This window comes from Panthera leo, chromosome A1 (genome assembly GCF_018350215.1).
Source record: "Panthera leo isolate Ple1 chromosome A1, P.leo_Ple1_pat1.1, whole genome shotgun sequence".
In the NCBI taxonomy this organism is placed as follows: Eukaryota; Metazoa; Chordata; class Mammalia; order Carnivora; family Felidae; genus Panthera; species Panthera leo.
Genome location: NC_056679.1, coordinates 108849923 through 108867000, shown reverse-complemented (window position 1 = coordinate 108867000; position 17078 = coordinate 108849923). Strand labels below are relative to the sequence as shown.

At 46.2% G+C, this 17078-nt stretch overlaps 1 protein-coding gene across 5 annotated transcripts in view; it reads left to right on the top strand.

The window, feature by feature from the left end:
* ACSL6 (acyl-CoA synthetase long chain family member 6) overlaps positions 1 to 17078 on the top strand; it is a 60105-nt gene that overhangs the window by 28032 nt on the left and 14995 nt on the right. For 3 of the 5 annotated variants that reach the window (XM_042934547.1, XM_042934573.1, XM_042934583.1), the window contains 8 exons: positions 5586 to 5659; positions 7246 to 7323; positions 8753 to 8887; positions 9279 to 9413; positions 10477 to 10572; positions 11900 to 11972; positions 14712 to 14800; positions 15526 to 15642. In XM_042934547.1, the coding sequence (XP_042790481.1) occupies positions 5586 to 5659; positions 7246 to 7323; positions 8753 to 8887; positions 9279 to 9413; positions 10477 to 10572; positions 11900 to 11972; positions 14712 to 14800; positions 15526 to 15642 (797 nt within the window). Of the gene's footprint in view, positions 1 to 5585; positions 5660 to 7245; positions 7324 to 7380; positions 7459 to 8752; positions 8888 to 9278; positions 9414 to 10476; positions 10573 to 11899; positions 11973 to 14711; positions 14801 to 15525; positions 15643 to 17078 lie in introns of all 5 variants that reach the window. The other 2 variants (XM_042934558.1, XM_042934565.1) reach the window with 2 other exon arrangements.

The window sequence follows — 17078 nt, the reverse complement described above, 5'->3', positions numbered from 1 at the left end:
GGGCAAGAGTTTCAAGTGGAGGCTGAGGTAGAGGTGAATAGAATCTGTCAGTGTTGTCTGGTGGCTGAACTATACCCAGAGGATGCCACCACAGAAATGACTGCTGGTGCTCTTGGCAAAGGCTAATCGTGGAGCGGAGGCTGGAAGCAGAAGCTGATTGCAGTGGAATGAGGAGTGAATGGGAGGTGAGGATGTCACATCAGCACATGTGGACAATTTCTTCAAGAAGCATGGCCATGTCACCAAAAGGCATGCTCCATAATGTTGATAAACATCGCTGTTTGAATAGTCAAAATCTGGAAACAACTCCAGTGCCCATCAGCGATAGAATGGTATACCTCAATAGAATCCTCTCCCTTACTGTACATTGAGTGAAAGAAACCAGACACAAAAGATTGCCTCATTTCTTTGGTATAAAATTACAAGAACAATAAACTAGTCTATGGTTTTATAAGTCAGGATAATGGTTGCCGTCCAGGATAACGCTGCCCTGGAATGCTGATGATGTTCTAGTTCTTTAAAAAAAGAAATTGTTTTTAATATTTATTTATTTTTGAGAGAGAGAGAGACAGATAGAGTGCAAGCAGGGGAGGGGCATAGAGAGGGGGAGACACAGAATCCAAAGCAGACTCCAGGCTCTGAGCTGTCAGCACAGAGCCCAATGCAGGGCTTGAACCCATGGTTCGTGAGATCATGACTTGAGCTGAAGTTGGACGCTTAACCGACTGAGCCACCCAGATGCCCGTGATGTTCTATTTCTTGATCTGGTGCTGGTTGCCCAGGTAAGTTCGCTTTGGGAACAAAAAAATCTACTGGATCTGTACACTTATTTGGGCAATTTACCACATATGTATGTTATGCTGTAAGGGAGAATCTATGTGAAAAATAGATTAGCTTTGAAGGAATGACAGACCAAGAGCGGAGCTGGCAGAGGCTATGGAGGGGGTGGGGCTCTTGTTATGGAAACACCTGAAAGTGTTTTTTGTCATTGAGAAAGAGCCACTAGAGACAGAGGAAAGGGAGGTGCTGCTCAGTGGAGCAGAGCCCTTAAAACTCTGGTGTGGATTGAGGGAGAGAGGAGGCTTCTGGATACAGCAGGAACGAGATGTACCCTGCCTGGAGAAGAAGGGAGGAAGAGTGGGTAGAGGCCCCTGGAATTGGAGCATCTCTTCTGTTCTAATTGAGGGCACCCAGGAAAGCTCAGTCATCTGCAGTCATTTAGCCGAGCATGTAATGCCCATCGGCCTTACCTCTGTGGCTGCTCAAAAGTGGGATCTTGGGAAAATACTCTCTTTGACCTATTTGTTTTGTGCCATTCAGTTCAAGACTTATGTGACCATATGCATAAAACTACATCTGGGTATTCCTGCTGTGCAGCTTTAGGAGAATTTCTTAACCTCTCTTAAGCCTCAACTTGCTTGAATATTAAATGAAGCCATCTGATATCTGTAATATAGGCTGTTTTAAGAAATAACTGAGTTACCATGTATGTATGTATGAGATGCCTAGCACAGTGCCCACAGTCGTGGATTTCAGTACCTGGCTGCTATTATAGTTATTATTTGTATTTCTACCAGCTCTCAAGTCTGATTGTTTAAAAAATTGGTGGATATGGGGTTGATGAAAGTAGGACTCAATCCTGAAGAAGAGTTGGGAGCCTCTAGCAGGGAGATGAACACTGTATCCGCATTATAAAACTTCCAGAGCATTTCTGTCACCGGTGTCTTTTGTAACCCACCTTTGTGTGAAAGTTGAAGCCAGCAGCCAGAGGAACCTCCAGCCAGAGGGCCCGTCACTGTTCCCAGCCCCACTCCCATCCCACCCCTGCAGGAGAGACCTCGAGCTCAGCTTCACCCCATAACTGCTCTCACTTGGAGCCAACATCCATCTGGGGCAGACCTTTAGCTAGTGAAATGCCTTTCTGCAGATCAGCCATGGATGGCCAGCCCAGGAATACTGGTTAAAGCCAAAGTGACATCCGCAGAATCTGAAACTAAGAGGTTTTTTTTTTTCCTTCAGCAGCTGGAGAGAAAATAAATGAAGGGATGGCCGGCCTATGAGTAGAAGGTGGGGAATGGACAGTAGATCTCATGTTGATAAGATGGTGCCATTGATGTTGCTCCAGATAATAAGAGAAACAGAGCAAACAGTGGTTCTGTCACTTTGCCATGGGTCCAGCTGGGAATGCTCACCAGTTCCTCCATGTGAGCAACTTGAAAAATCTTCCATATCACATTTTTAAAACCTGCTGTCAGATGCATGCACTTGTCCTGAATCAGAGAAGCAAACAGAGCTTTCCAAAGAGTGACCTCCCGCCTCCTGACTCTGACCTTGCATCTTCTCCCAGGATTTGCTGTCAACACGTACTTCTCCTTCGTCCCTTGGGACCACGTCAAGGGATGACTTGAAATCATTTGAACCTTTTCTGGGAATATTTAAAAATCCTTTAGCTCATTAGAAGTTTATGAAACTTCACTTATACCTACAAGAAATCGTTTGTTTCTAAAAGGTCTAAACCTCTCTCATCATGTTGGAGAGGAAAAAGATTTGCCTAAGCAGACTTGGGTAACTACTACCATTGTATGTGTTGTGGACTGAACTGAATGGAGGTTTCAGAAAATTTTCATTAATGAAGACAACTTTCTTTTGAAATTTTCAGTCACCCACCCTGAGGTTACATTAGGCATGAGCAAGGCAGCCAGCCTCACAGATCTGAAGTTCTATAGTACTGGACCCTATTTTGTGGGAGTTCTGATTTCACATCTAGTATTTTGGTGTTATTCTTTAGAAACATGTAGAACTTGGGAATCCACAGGTGAAAATTCCCAGGTGATACTCTCAGAATTGTTTGTGGGCCCAGAGACTGTAGAATTTGTATGTAGGAGGCAAATTAGGGACATTTCTTTTTTTTTTTTTTTTTTTTTTAATGTTTGTTTATTAGAGAGAGAGAGCGTACATGAGAAGGGGAGGGGCAGAGAGAGAGAGAGAGAGAGACCCAGAATCTGAAGCAGGCTCCACGCTCTGAGCTGTCAGCACAGAGACCAATTTGGGGCTCAGACTCATGGACTGCGGGATCATGACCTGAGCCGAAGTCAAAGTTGGACGCTGAACCAATTGAGCCATCCAGACGCCTCCAGGGTCGCTTTTTAATATGGGGTTGGGTTTGAGAAAAGATGCTGGGTTAAGAGAAGGACCAGCAGAGGTGAAACAGATCCCATGCATCTTCTTCATTTAAAAAAAAAAAAAAAGATGTTTTAATAGTTACCTATTAAAACCCTGTAACCTTCTGTGTCCCCAGAATCATCTCTGTGATTTGTCAGTATGGGGGTGTGTCCCAGAGCATTTGACACAACCTCACCCATCACACATCTTGGTCAGACCAAGATGGAGCCATTACTGATGCTCCTGTTTCTGGCAGATGGAGCTCCAGTAAGTTGAGCAAACAGGCCTAATGGGAGATAATTATGTGAGCAACTTTACCTTTGTCTCCATCTGTTCTTTTAAAGTTGTTCAGTGGGGGTGAAAACATACGCACCTTGTGCCTTTTATGGTCATTCTCAGGTCAGTTTCATGGGTGTGGTAAGTCACAGACAGTCTTAATTCACAACTACAAGTGTCGGTCCAAAGTGTGAATCGGTCCACTTCCCTGTGACTTCTTCCCTCCGCACCTTGGGCTGGCTGTGGGCTTGGTGGTCTGCTCTCCTCTCTTTCTCTGATGTCTCTTCTCCTCCTCCCGCTTGGTAATGAAGCTTTTAGCCCTCTCCCACCAGGTGGAAGTGGGAAGGGAGAATAAGGATGTGGGAAAGGGAAGTTCTCTGATGGTTTAGGGCAACACTTAAAACCTGCTCTTTGTGTCACGGACACTTTCAGGAGTTCTCCTTTTATTTTGTTTTGTTTTGTTTTTGAGAGAGAGAGTGAGCAAGAGTGAGAGATAGAGTGTGAGTGCACATGCAGGCAGGGGAGGGGGCAGGGAGAGAGGGAATGAGAATCTCAAGTGAGCTCCCTGCTGGGTGTGGAGCTAGATCTCAAGACCATGAGATCATGACCTGAGCTGAAATCAAGAGTTGGATGCTCAACTGACTGAGTCACTCAGGTGGTGCCACTTAGGAGTTCTCTTTACACTCCCTCCTCTACATTTTGTGCCTGTGGACAAGATTCCTTTTTAACCCACAGTTCTTGCCATCACCCCCTCAGACTAATGTTCCTTCTGCCAACTCTGTATGCAGTCCCTGGGATTTATTATTTTTTTGCAGCCACGGTCTTCTTCACATTTCTCACCAGGATCCCCAGCTGCAGGGAACATGATTGAGCTCTGAGTTAGCTGGGGTTTCAAGTTGGGAGAGAGGATGGGCTAAAAAACTCTGCGTAGCTCTCTCTGAAGAAATTCTTTTCACAAGTCCATTCCTCTCCCTCTTCCCCTTCCTCCTCCTCCTCTTCCTCCTCTTCCTTCTTCTTTTCTCTTCCTCTCTGAGGTAAAATTCACATAGCTTAATTAAACATTATTAAATATTTTAAAGTGAACAATTTTATGGCATATACTACAATACTCTCTTAATCTCTAATCACTTTGTCCTTTTATTACCTCTTTCTGGGTGACGGTTGCAAAGTTAAACATATTGGTTTATTTAATATTTCCTGGGTAAGTTTGCACATGGTCTGCCCTCTCACTTTTGGAGTTTCACAGTGGTTGTATCTGCTGCCTTAGTGGAAACTTCTAATAACATCTTTTGCACATGGATTATATTCTTAGACCTTATGAAAGCCCTATGAGGTGGGCATTGTCCCTATTTTACAGGTAAGCAAACAGAGAGGAGAAATGGCTTCCCCATGTTATGCTGGCAGTGACGGGAAAGGCCGGGAGTTGAGACCAGTCAGATGTGTCCAGACGCAGCCTGTGTTGTGTCCACCCTGATGTGAAATGGTGACCACTCTGGCCTCCTTCTCCAGCCTCCTGCGCCCTGGGTCCCTCACCTAGAGAATGACTCTTCTGAGTCATTCTAACAAACCTGGGCTTCACTACAAGGAGTAGTGAGAAGTCTTATCAAGACAAAGCAAGAATATCCATGTCCCATCTTTGACAATGAGCAAGCAGGGGGTCTACCCCAGCGCTCTGCACCTCTAGCCTTGCCTTAACCCCGGGGCCTTTCCTGGTGCTGGATGCAGTGAGGAAGTCCTCTGCTAGCACAGTTGGCTGTTGGATTCTGGAGATTAGACCTGCTTAGCCCAGAGACCAGCTCCACGTACTGGGTGAAGAGGCAGGGGGCCGAGAACCTGTGCTCCCTTAGGGAACACAGGCCACAAGTAGCCAGCCTGTCAGGCTTTGAGTCACCCTGTGTGTGTAGCTGTGTCACCTGCCTTCTGGTTTAAGCTGCTGGGAGTCTCAAGGTGGGCTTTTAGTGTCTACAGGATGAAAGTATCTGACATGGCATTCATCTGCCTAGGACTCTGAAGTGGCTGCCAACGAAGGCCAGAGGCTTGGGTCTGGGTCTGGGTCCAACAGTCTGGGGCTGTCAACTTGGGCACTGTTCTCAAGGAGTGGCCCTTGAGCTTCCAACTAATTTGCCTTTTGTGCTTTCTCTTTTCAGGGAACCCAAAAGGTGCGATGCTCACCCATGGGAACGTGGTGGCTGATTTCTCAGGCTTTCTGAAAGTGACAGAGGTGAATAAAGTAGACTCGCTAAAGCAGGTGTCTCTTGAGGACACCCTCAAGCCTCAGAGGTTTTTTTGTTTGCTTTCTTTTTTCTGCCCTGATGTAATCTGAGCTGCCTTTCACAGGCAGGTGTTTCTGTTGTCATCAGTACAATCTGACCTTTATAGATATTTTAACCTCAAACCCTGAAGTGATCCATACCTGAAAAATAGCCAATTTGATTTCTAAAGGTGCTAAGATCCCAGAAAGACCTGTAAAACTCTTTTTCATTTTTAACTGCAAAAACTGAGATATCTGTGGTTTTTATGTGTACCTATATTTAGAAAGTAATCCTTAATTACTTGTTTTTCAAATAGGTCAGGGTTTAATTCAGTCATTTCGTGTTTAAGGACTACTAGAGTCTGGGAAACAATGGCGACTGCTAATGTGTAAGACTGTACTTAAAAAGGTAAATCTAAAATAAAAAAAAAAAAAAAAAAAGCTTGATATCTTGGCCTGACAAAAGCATGTTAGCATTTTATAACCGGCTAAGAAAGAAGGACATTTTTCCACAAGTGGTGAGTATCCATGTCTCCTGCAGCTTCCTTAAGGAGAAAGGAATGTTCCTTTTCACTTAAGTTAGGCTTTTTCTCCACAGTGGAGGAAAATCACTGTCTGCATTCCTGCCAGATGGCATTACGGAGCATATGCCCCAAACACTGATAGATTTTGGTAGAAGACTGTAAGAGACTGTTGGTGGCCGAACCCAAGACAGGAGCTGTTTGCCCAGTTCCCAGGGCTTGTCCAGACTCGTTCAAAAGCCAGCCATGGAAGAATAAAGGCCCCTGTGAAAGGGTGGGGGACAGGGAAGTCCAGCAAAGGAGAGCACCCGAGGGTATGTCCCGCTCCTGGGCACAGGCCTTGTGCAGGCACCCCTGGCTGGAGCAGCCCCTGTCCCTGAGATCAGTCCCATCTGTGAGATGTGGGCCAGAGAGGAGGGGTGCAGCAGGGCTCCCTCTTGGCCTCCCCTACAGGCCCTGTCCCCAGACCTTGGCTTGTGAGGCCTGGTTTAGCCATCTGTTTGTCCTGGGCTCATACCCCAGCCACAGCTGGTATAGACCCAGGGCTCCCTGGGTCCCTTTTCTGGAAGAAGGACTAGAAAGTGCTGATAAGCCAAGCCCCTTGGACTCCTGGCTCAGGTGGCCCAGGGAGATGGCGAAGTGGGGTCTGGCCCCAGAGGAGACTTCCCTGCGGAGCTCAGCTCTGCTGGTTTATGTGTGCTTCACTGAGCTTTTTGCTTCTGCAGATAACCTAGACCCACTGGCTGCGCCCTAACACTCCGCCTCCTACGCTGCCCTGTCTCCCTCTCCCTCTCTTCTTCCTGCGCCTTTCATCTTCCTCTTTCTCTCACACATTTTTTTCTCTCTCTCATCTTGCCTTTCTCTCTCTCTCTCTCTCTCTCTCTCTGTCTCCTCCCCACCCACCTCCCCATTTCCCTTCCCTTCTTCCTGTTTGCCCCTCCAGGACCATTTTTCTCTGTATTGTTTTATGACTCTCTTGTCGTCTTCCTGTCAGTGTTTTCTTTCCTTTCTGTCTCCCATGCCCGTCACCTGCAGAAAGTGATCTTTCCGAGACAGGACGATGTGCTCATCTCCTTCCTGCCTTTGGCTCACATGTTTGAGAGAGTAATCCAGGTAAGACGCCCACCTGACTGACCGGGCCTTGCCTGGGCTCCTTCTGTTTTCTTACAGAGTCAGTGGGCTCCCACATGTGCGGATGTGCACATTTCCTATTTGCCTTTAGCACACATGTTTGAGAGAATGGTGCAGGTAAGGCCCTGGCTCCAGGGAGGCACATTCTGTGCCCAGAACCCAGAACCCTACCAGAGTGCCACTTGTCACTGGTGCCATGAAATAGAACTAAACTGCCCTGTCCTCAGACAGGTACCACAGGGGTCCTGGGAGGACTCCAGGGAAGACCCCAGGTCTGCCTTGTCTTCCCTGCGGGTGTAACTCCTCTGAGAGAGGCCCCAGGTGATGGTCTGTGCTCAGAGAGAACTATAGCTTTGAAGAAGTATTTTTACCATTCACACTCTGTGCCATATGGCTCCACTTATGGCCAAGACATTTCCATACCATAACTTCCAAAACTCGCCAACTCCTGGAAAAGAAAACAAGACAGTAAAGTTGGGGAATCAAACTATCATGATCCCTTGCTCTGGAGATGGGATTGGCATTATGATTGGCCCTGAGATAGGCCTTACAGGAGCGTAGAGGGAGTGGGGGGAGTCCCCATGAGGTAGTGGGAACAAATAATTTTCCACACATGGGTCACTCAGGGGGCCAGCTTATGAATGAGCCATGTCTTCTAAAGCCTCTCACATCTATCTTGGGGGAGGGCTGGTATATTAGGGCAATGCTTTCCAGCTTTTTAGACATAGATTAGAATGCCATAGTTCATTACTATGAACTAGTTTTGCGACTCTGGGCAAGTCCCTTTACCTCTCTGAGTTTTGCATTCCTCATCTGCAACATGGAGATATAAATGCTGCCTCACTTATAGGGGTGCTGTGAACATTAAAGAAAGGCACATGCATTAGGCCTCTGGAATATTCCTAACCGCAATCAAGAACCATCCAGGACCCCCCCCCTTTTGGCCCCCCTCCACCAAACAATACCCAGAGCCAGCGTTAGCATTGTCCCACGGTACTCACAGGCACTGCACACCCTTCCAGAGTTGCTGAGGTGTCCCTGGGGCAGATCCACAGATCTGGATCAGATCTACTGATAGGATACAGTATAGCTCAGAGACCTGAGATGCCAGGGAGGTCCTTGCCCAGGGCTTGGGAGTTGAGCATGAGGGAGCAGGAACCAGTGAAGTTGGCTGCTCTGGCATCTCCCAAAGACCCAGGATTCCTCCCTGTCTCCTGCTGCTTCACCCCGTGCCTGAGTGGGACTTAGTGGGAAGTGGGGGGCACCCCAGACAGCATTCTTAAGTGTCTCATGGCAGCAGCTGGTGCTGGGATAGGGGGTCATGGGCGCCCTCCATGTAGGGCAGAGCTTTGAACTGCAGCCAGGAGTGATCACCCTGAGGGACTCCTCCCTTCCTGTCCTCTCCCTCCAGTCTGTCGTCTACTGCCATGGAGGGCGCGTAGGCTTCTTCCAGGGAGATATCCGTCTCCTCTCAGATGACATGAAGGCTCTGTGCCCCACCATCTTCCCTGTGGTCCCTCGATTACTGAACCGGATGTATGACAAGGTAAGCCCCAGAGGGGGTCTCTAGCCAGGCTGATGTGCTGTGTGTCTGCTTGACTGTACAGGGTCTGAAGCCCCAGGCAGGCTTTCCATGCCTCCTCCCCCAGGTCCTGGAAGTTAACCTCCTTTCTTGTATTCCTTCACTCTCCCCTTCCTTATCCTGTTTTCTTCCCATTCTCCAAAACCCTGTTTGGACAGATTTTTCTTCAGGAATTTCCATCCCTACAATGTGGCCAGACATTGGTAATGTTCACTTTAGCTGGGTGTCACATCCACTGATGTCCTGCAGGGGCAAAATGGAGCTTCTCTTTTGGTTAGTCTGGGCCTTCTTTCTGGGGGGATCTGTCTAGAGGTAGTACACGGGCCAACAGCTTCTTCCAACTTCTGTTCCTCAGATCTTTAGCCAAGCAGACACACCATTGAAGCGCTGGCTCCTGGAGTTTGCAGCAAAGCGTAAACAGGCTGAGGTCCGAAAGGGAATCATCAGGAATGATAGCATCTGGGATGAGCTCTTCTTTAATAAGATCCAGGTAAGAAAACAAACAGTGTTATTATGGAGTGACACCAAAGTGGCCTTATAGAAAAATTGGAGAAACCCATTCCAGTGGGCTTATAAAATGATAATTCATTTGCTCATGAAGTCAAAGCTTAAACTACCATTGAAATATTAAAGGACTCATTTTTGTTATTTGGATGTGTGTGATATTTGCCAAAAGGCAACCAGCAAGAAGGACTCCTGGAAAATAGATCTGTTGGTCTTCACAGGCATTGGGGCAACTTTGCCCTTTTATGGTCAGGTCCATCAGGAGCTTCTGTGGCCTGAAGTTTCTCTTGCCTTTCCCAGTAGCCTTGGCCATGCTGGCTTCCCAGCAACACTAGGTTCTAGCAAGGTGACCAAGAATCTTCCTTTCCCTTCCTGTTAGCTACATCTTCAACCCCTACCAGTGCAGACTGATCATGAATTACTCACTTCTGTATCCTCATTTAAGTTGTCAAGCTCTGCATTACCCAAAGAATCTATAGCTAATTCATAGCATTACTCGTTTTTTCTTACTACCCTATTTTTAGCTCTCAGAAAATTAATATTTAAACTCTCTTGGCTCAACTTACAGAAACAAAGTGTTTAAAGAATTCTTTGTCCTCTGCAGTGCATAGTCAATAGAGCAGAAAACAGTATTGATTTATAAATGAAAAAAGGCTATGCCATTAAGATGGAAGTGGGAAGAAATTGTTCTAAGTAATTGTTTTGGCTGCTGGCAGATGATGGGAGAATGAGAGGAAAGCTGTTCATTTCAAGGAAGGGGGAACCAAAATTACAGAACACTGCCCAGAAGAGTGGCACTTACCTCCAAAGGCGTAGAGAAGTTGGCCGTTTTGTGGGTCAAGTTGCAAAGCTGATTGGGTTGATTAATTTGTAAGGAGAAGGGACTGAATCTTCAGCTCACATGTTATAAAGCCTCGGGCCTTCTCTTTTAAACCTGACCTCGGGTCAGGTAGGATCCAACTGTTGAATGTTGACCTTGAAAGAGGCCCAGATGGGTTAGATGCCACCTTCAGCAGCCCAGACTGGCAGGTTCTTTTCTCTTCCCACAGGCTAATCTTGGCGGGTGTGTGCGGATGATTGTTACTGGAGCAGCCCCGGCTTCACCAGCAGTCCTGGGATTCCTCCGGGCAGCTCTGGGATGCCAGGTATTGCCTTTATGTGACTTTCCCTAGGGGCAATGGGATGTGTGTTAAGGCAGAGCAGGAAGCCCACTACACCCTCTACTGTATAGAGGAAGATCCTGGGGGCAAAATTTTAGTGGGACAAAAGCTCCCTCCTCTGAGGATGAAAAAGGCTCAGTGAAAGCCAGGATGATCTTGTGATATTCTGCAAAGTCCAATTGTATCTACTCTAGGAAAGGGAGTCAGATAAACTACATATGGATCATCATTGTGCTGGAGAACCCATACCACACCTGCAATAGCATCTCTGAGTTCTCAATCCTGCAAAATATCTCCCAACCCAGAAAAAGAGCACTAGAGAGGGGGATCAAAGTTCACTGATGTTTTTTTATTTGATTCAGTAGGTTTTGTCATCTCTAAAATATTCATTTTTTTATTTATCTGTTCAACTAATATTTTCTTAAAGTGTATTTATTTTGAGAGATTGAGAGAGCGTGTGCGCGTGCAGATGCTCTAGAGGGGAATATCTAACAGAGTTCAAGTAAAACTTATAGTAGGTTTTAAAATATTTGTCTTTGGGGTGCCTAGGTGGCTCAGTCAGTTAAGTGTCCAGCTCTTGATTTCAGCTCAGGTCATGATCTCTTAGTGGTTGATGAGTTTGAGACCCACATCTGGCTCTGCACTGACAGTGTGGAGCCTGCTTGGGATTCTCTCTCCCCTCCTTGCTCTGCCCCTCCCCTCCTCACTTTGTATCTCTCTCTCTGTCTTCTTCCAGACATATGCTGACAACTGAATTATGTTACACAGAAAATAGAAAATAATAAACCCACGGGCTCCTGGGTGGCTCAGTCGGTTAAGTGTCTGACTTCAGCTCAGGTCATGGTCTCATGGTTGTGGGTTCGAGCCCTGCATCAGGCTGTGCGCTGATGGTGCAGAGCCTGCTTGGGATTCTCTCTCTCTTTTCCTGTCTCTGCCCCTCCCTTGCTGGTGCTCTCTGTCTCTCTCAAAATAACTAAATGAACTTAAAAAAAATTTTTGCCTTTAATACATATCATCCAAATGAAAAATAGAGTCAGTAGTTGAAAATAGGTCAGAAATCTTTAACCCAAACCACATAACCTTATCTACTAAGTGTCTGTGGTACAAATCACCCTTCTTCCAAACCAAGTGGTCACACCTGTTGTTTGTGTTCTGTTTCACCTGGAGAAACCTACCTCCAAAGCACCTCCCTCCCTCTGTCACCAGCATGGAGCAGCTAGATGCTCAGTGGGAAGTTAGCTGGCTGAAAAGGGAAGGCCATCAGCTGTAGGAGCATGTATACTTACAGTGTGGTTTTGTTTTCCATTTGAAGGTTTATGAAGGCTATGGCCAAACTGAGTGCACGGCTGGATGTACCTTCACCACACCTGGGGACTGGACCTCAGGTAAGATGGCCTGTAGGTATGGGAGAGACTCATGGGGCACTGCTGAGTTAAAAACAGCAAGATCTCAAAAAGTGACAGAAAAAGAAGAAACAAACTGATGGTGATTATGTCTGGGTTGTGGCATTATGGATGTTGTTCTTTTTGTAACATGTTTTAGTATTCTCCAAGTATGTTTTGTATTTTCCTATTTCTTTTATAGAGAACTAGAAGTCATTTTAAAAAAGTAGTACATGACAGAATATGGTTCCAGGTAGAAAAATGCTTTCAATATCAGTCAGTATCAGTATATTGGATTTTGCAGGTTCTAAATACCACACAGCTTGGTTGTGGTTGTTTTATCACAATTTTTTAATGTTTATTTATTATTTTTGAGAGCAAGAGAGACAGAGTGTGAGCAGGGGAGGGGCTGAGAGTGAGAGAGGGAGAGAGAGAGAGAGAGAGAGAGAGAGAATCTGAAACAGGCTCCAGGCTCTGAGCTGTCAGCACAGAGCCTGACGTGGGACTCATACTCACAGACTGCGAAATCATTACCTGAGCTAAAGTTGGATGCTTAACCAACTGAGCCACCCAGGCGCCCCTGGTTGTGGTTGTTTTAGAATGAAGTAAGTAGGCTATGAATTGGATATTATTTAGGAAAGAAAGGCAAGTTCATAGTGAATAGAGCACTATTTCTTTTTTTTTTTAATGCTTATTTTACTTTTGAGAGAGAGAGAAAGAGACAGAGACAGAGTGTGAGCGGACAAGGGGCAGAGAGAGGGAGACACAGAATCTAAAGCAGGCTGCAGGCTCTGAGCTGTCAGCACAGAGCTAAACGCGAGGCTCAAACTCATGAACTGTGAGATCATGACCTGAGCTGAAGTTGGATGCTTTACCTACTGAGCCATCCAGGTGCCCCAAAAGCACTATTTCTTAAAGGGCCATTTCTGAGGCTCTTTGGGAACTGGGGTGTCCTATGATGTTAATGTCTGGAAGAAAACAGCAACTTCAGGAAGGAGCAGCCCCTTTCCACGTCCTCATTCTGAAGAGATTCACTTTTCAAGGCAAGGAGGAAGGAGTAGGTAGCCCATGTATTGCCCATCACCAAATTTAAACCAAACACTGGAAGAATCTGAAAAGCACAGAACAAAAGAATCCTTGAGGATACCAACTTTCTCTGGGAACCTGGAGCCACTCTTCATCCTTAAGTTTGCCCAACTACAAACCAGAAAACTTAGGGTGATGCACATGGAAAAGAAATATGCACAGTAATGTAATGCTATTTTCAGAACACCTTGAGGCAGTCAGCAGAAACATGATAGGTGGATTCCAAATTGAAATCATATCTGGCCACATCACGGACAGAAGCATTTTTGTCCATGTTTTATCTCTTCACACTCTAGTTGAATAAAGCCTGTCTTATGTATAAATTCTTTGGTCTCTCTATTGCTGGAAAATTTACTATAAGTACTGTTTTCTGAGATCCTGGAACAGTAGCTCTTTTCTTATTGTTGCCATCATATTTCCTGATCACTCACACATCCCCTTCTTTCTGAATACTCTCTTCCCTCTTAATGTCATCTTACACATTTTCCTATGTAAGATTTTTGAGGTTTTTGCCTTTTTAAATCATATTTACTACAAAAACTTGCAAAGCTATTGAGTATGAGAGGATAGATATCTTTGCACAGTATTGTAAAAGTTGGCAGCCTGTCATTTAAAAGAGAAACCAGAGTGTCAGCCTTATTTTTCATCTACATGGCTCACTTTTCTTTCAGGACCTTGGCCAGCACCTGCTTAAAAATCCTCTACCTTGCCAGTGACTTGTGTTAACAACCACAGTTACTAGAAAATGACTTAGATGTAATTTTGTGGTTGGAGTATATATGACCAACAACATTTGAAGTCGTATCTTTCAGGGATGAGTTACCTCATCCTTGTCTCCCATTCCTTTGTTACTCAAAGTTTTATGTGTGGACCAGAAGGATCAGCATCGCGTTGGTGTCATAAGGGACATAGATACTTAGGCCTCATCAGAATCTGCATTTTAACAAGATTTCTAGATGATTACTATGCACATTAATCAATAGTCTGGTGACTGGAGGAAAAGTGATGATAACTACATATTATCCGAAAACCAAGGGTCTCACAATGGGGAAAAATGTTGAATATGGGCACTATTGTAAAAGGTCCTGATAGTGGTGTGGTTGGTGTGGGTATGAACCCCCTACAGACCCTATTCAGGTTGGTGCTGGGCCAGGTGTGCCTGTCTAGCTTTTTAAGACTCAGATGTAAAACAGACCTAACGGAGGTTGGCCTGTCCTTTCTCCAGACCTTTTTTTTTTTTTTTTTTTTTATCATCAGTGCTTGCCTGTGACAAATGCTCATCTAAAGGTATATTGCTTTTCTGGATTGTGTGGGTGGCTCAGTCGGTTAAGCATCCAACTTCAGCTCAGGTCATGATCTCGCAAATCACGAGTTGGAGCCCCACGTCAGGCTCTGTACTGATAGCTCGGAGCCTGGAGCCTGCTTCAGATTCTGTGTTTCCCTCTATCTCTCTGCCCCTCCCCCACTCATAGTCTGTGTCCCCCTCTCTCTCTTAAAAATAAATAAAACATGCAAAATTAAATAAATAAAGATATATTGCTTTCCTTCCATAATTCCCCACTTTGACCACTGGAGGGGTTCTACATGGCATGGAGCATCTTCAGTGCTGAAATGGATCTGAACACTGACAAATGCCATATTGCTTTGGTGTTGTAGGGCATGTAGGGGCACCTCTGCCCTGCAATCATATCAAGCTCGTCGATGTCGAGGAACTGAACTATTGGACCTACAAAGGAGAGGGAGAGGTAAACTTAGGAATTTAGCTGTGCATGTCTGTGGATGCCACATAGAGTGAGTGAAAGGGAATTATTTTTCTTTCACCTTACATGTAAAGTCACTTTAAATTACTGATTTATTTGACTCTGTTTAACTCAGCATTTCCTCTCCTATTTATGAAGCAACCAACCCCCAAGGTTGGGACTGGGCTGGTCTAAATCAAGACTTGAAATTCCCAAACTTTTTTTTTTAATTCATTTTTTTTTTCCTAACTGACTTGGCCTGTTACTATGTTTCTGTCCCAGCAGAAACAGTACCACTTGCAGCTAGGCCAGAAGGGGTAGGTAGTGCTGGCCTGTCCTTGTTTACTGTATGGGAGTAGTTGAGAAAGCTGACTGCCTAGTCATGAAGAAGAGGGCTCAAGCATGTCTGGGGAATTAGCCAGTCATCAATACCTGAGGAGACCCCATCCAGTGTCACAAAGCAGCATATGCTAAAGGGAGGGAGGGAAGGAGGCCTGGGATGGCCAGGACAGGGAGAAGAGATGGCAAGGGCAGAAGATGGTGTTTAAGAGAAGCGGGAGACAGGTGACAATCTGCTGGTAGCTGCTCCTGTCCTCTCTCTCTGCCACTGCATTCTCCGCAGTGCATTTCCTGAGGAATAGGATAACTTATTCTATGTGTGTCTCACACCAGCCTCCCTTCAGGACCCCTCATGCTGTGGGCTGACAGAAACCTGGTGTTTGTCCCCACAGATATGTGTGAGAGGACCAAATGTGTTCAAAGGTTACTTGAAAGATCCAGACAGGACAAAAGAGGCCCTGGACAGTGACGGCTGGCTTCATACTGGGGACATTGGGAAATGGCTGCCGGTGCGTATGTTTGCAACCATGGCTCCTCATACATGCTGGTGGTGCGAGGGTATGTAATCTGATTCACTTCGGAGGCAAAAGTCTTCTCCTTACCTGCCCTGACAATTAGCCATTCAGGAACTGAATTAGCCATTCGGGGATTGGGAGGTTCTTCCTTACCTTGCCCCCAAAAGCTTTCTTGTCCATCCTCCTGATAAAGGGGATAGAGATCTTTATGGGAGGGTAGAGCTGGAGTTTAAGATCCACTCCCTACCTTATCTCTTTCTCTGATACAGATCAGACAGTGCTGTGGAATCCAGTGGGTGGAGTGCAAGACAGGGAGTTCATAGCCCTGGGAGGTCTGAGAAAGGCAGGGCCCAGGAGCCCACAGATGCTGGCCCCTAGCCAAGAGGTTGCACCGTGCAGTGAGAAAAGCTTGGAACTGGGTGGGAGGGTATCTGAGTTCCTTTGGCTCCGTCAGCAGTTGCTCTGAGGCCTTTTCCCGAAGTCTCATCCCTCTCTGGGGCCACAGACTTTTTTGTGGAGTAAAAGAGTAAGGCTACATGACATTCTTTGGCTGTGACGCAGCCAGACCCAGTTGTTGGGCCTCATTCTGGCATTTGTAAAGTGGGGATAATGACACTGCTTACCTCTACGGTTGTTGTGAGGAACAAATGAGTTACACCTGCAGAGCAGTCAATACAATGCCTGGCGCACGGGACATATTTAGATAAAAACTGTGACCAGGAAAAGGCTCTGTCACTGGAACCAAGAGCCTCTCCCCTGATGCAGCCCACCCCACAAATCTCCCCTGTGTCTTTGGGAAGTTGCTAAGGTTTAGGGTGGCCGTTCAGAAACGAGTTTGTTGGGCACATGAATGATGCTGAGCCCTGCAGTGGTCCTCTGGGCTGGTGAGCCGATTTGCCCCTGCTTGAATTGAGAAACCCTCATTCCTGTAGCAGACATGGAAGTATACCGTATATGTACCCTGGGCCAGGGACACTGCTCAGAGGAAAGATGCATCTTTAGACAGTTCACAGGCCAATATGATGGGCATAAGCTGAGGGCCATGGTCACCTGGGGAGAGGCAGAGGAGGACAAGCACCTGCTGGAGTCTTCGGATGTGAGTCATGTTCTGAGGAGACAGGAGAGAGTGAGGGCGGTCAGAGCAGAAGTAAGAGTGCATGCTGAGTAGAGAGACACTGGAGGTGTGAGGTAAGTGATTCTAACTGAGGCCCCCCAGTTGTGGAGGAGGGGGCCCAGAGAGACAGCAGGGTCCTGCAGGCTGGCTAAGGGGGGATTGTCCTATCAGCTCAGGAGGCTTGGGCTCAGGGCCCCTCACTTACAAAGGTAACTTCCAAGCCTCTGCCCTTCGTTTCATCTTATTTTTCTGAAAGAAGGAGGACCCTCAAGTATGGAAACTGCTTGAAGCTCCACAGAACCTTGGATCTGCTCCT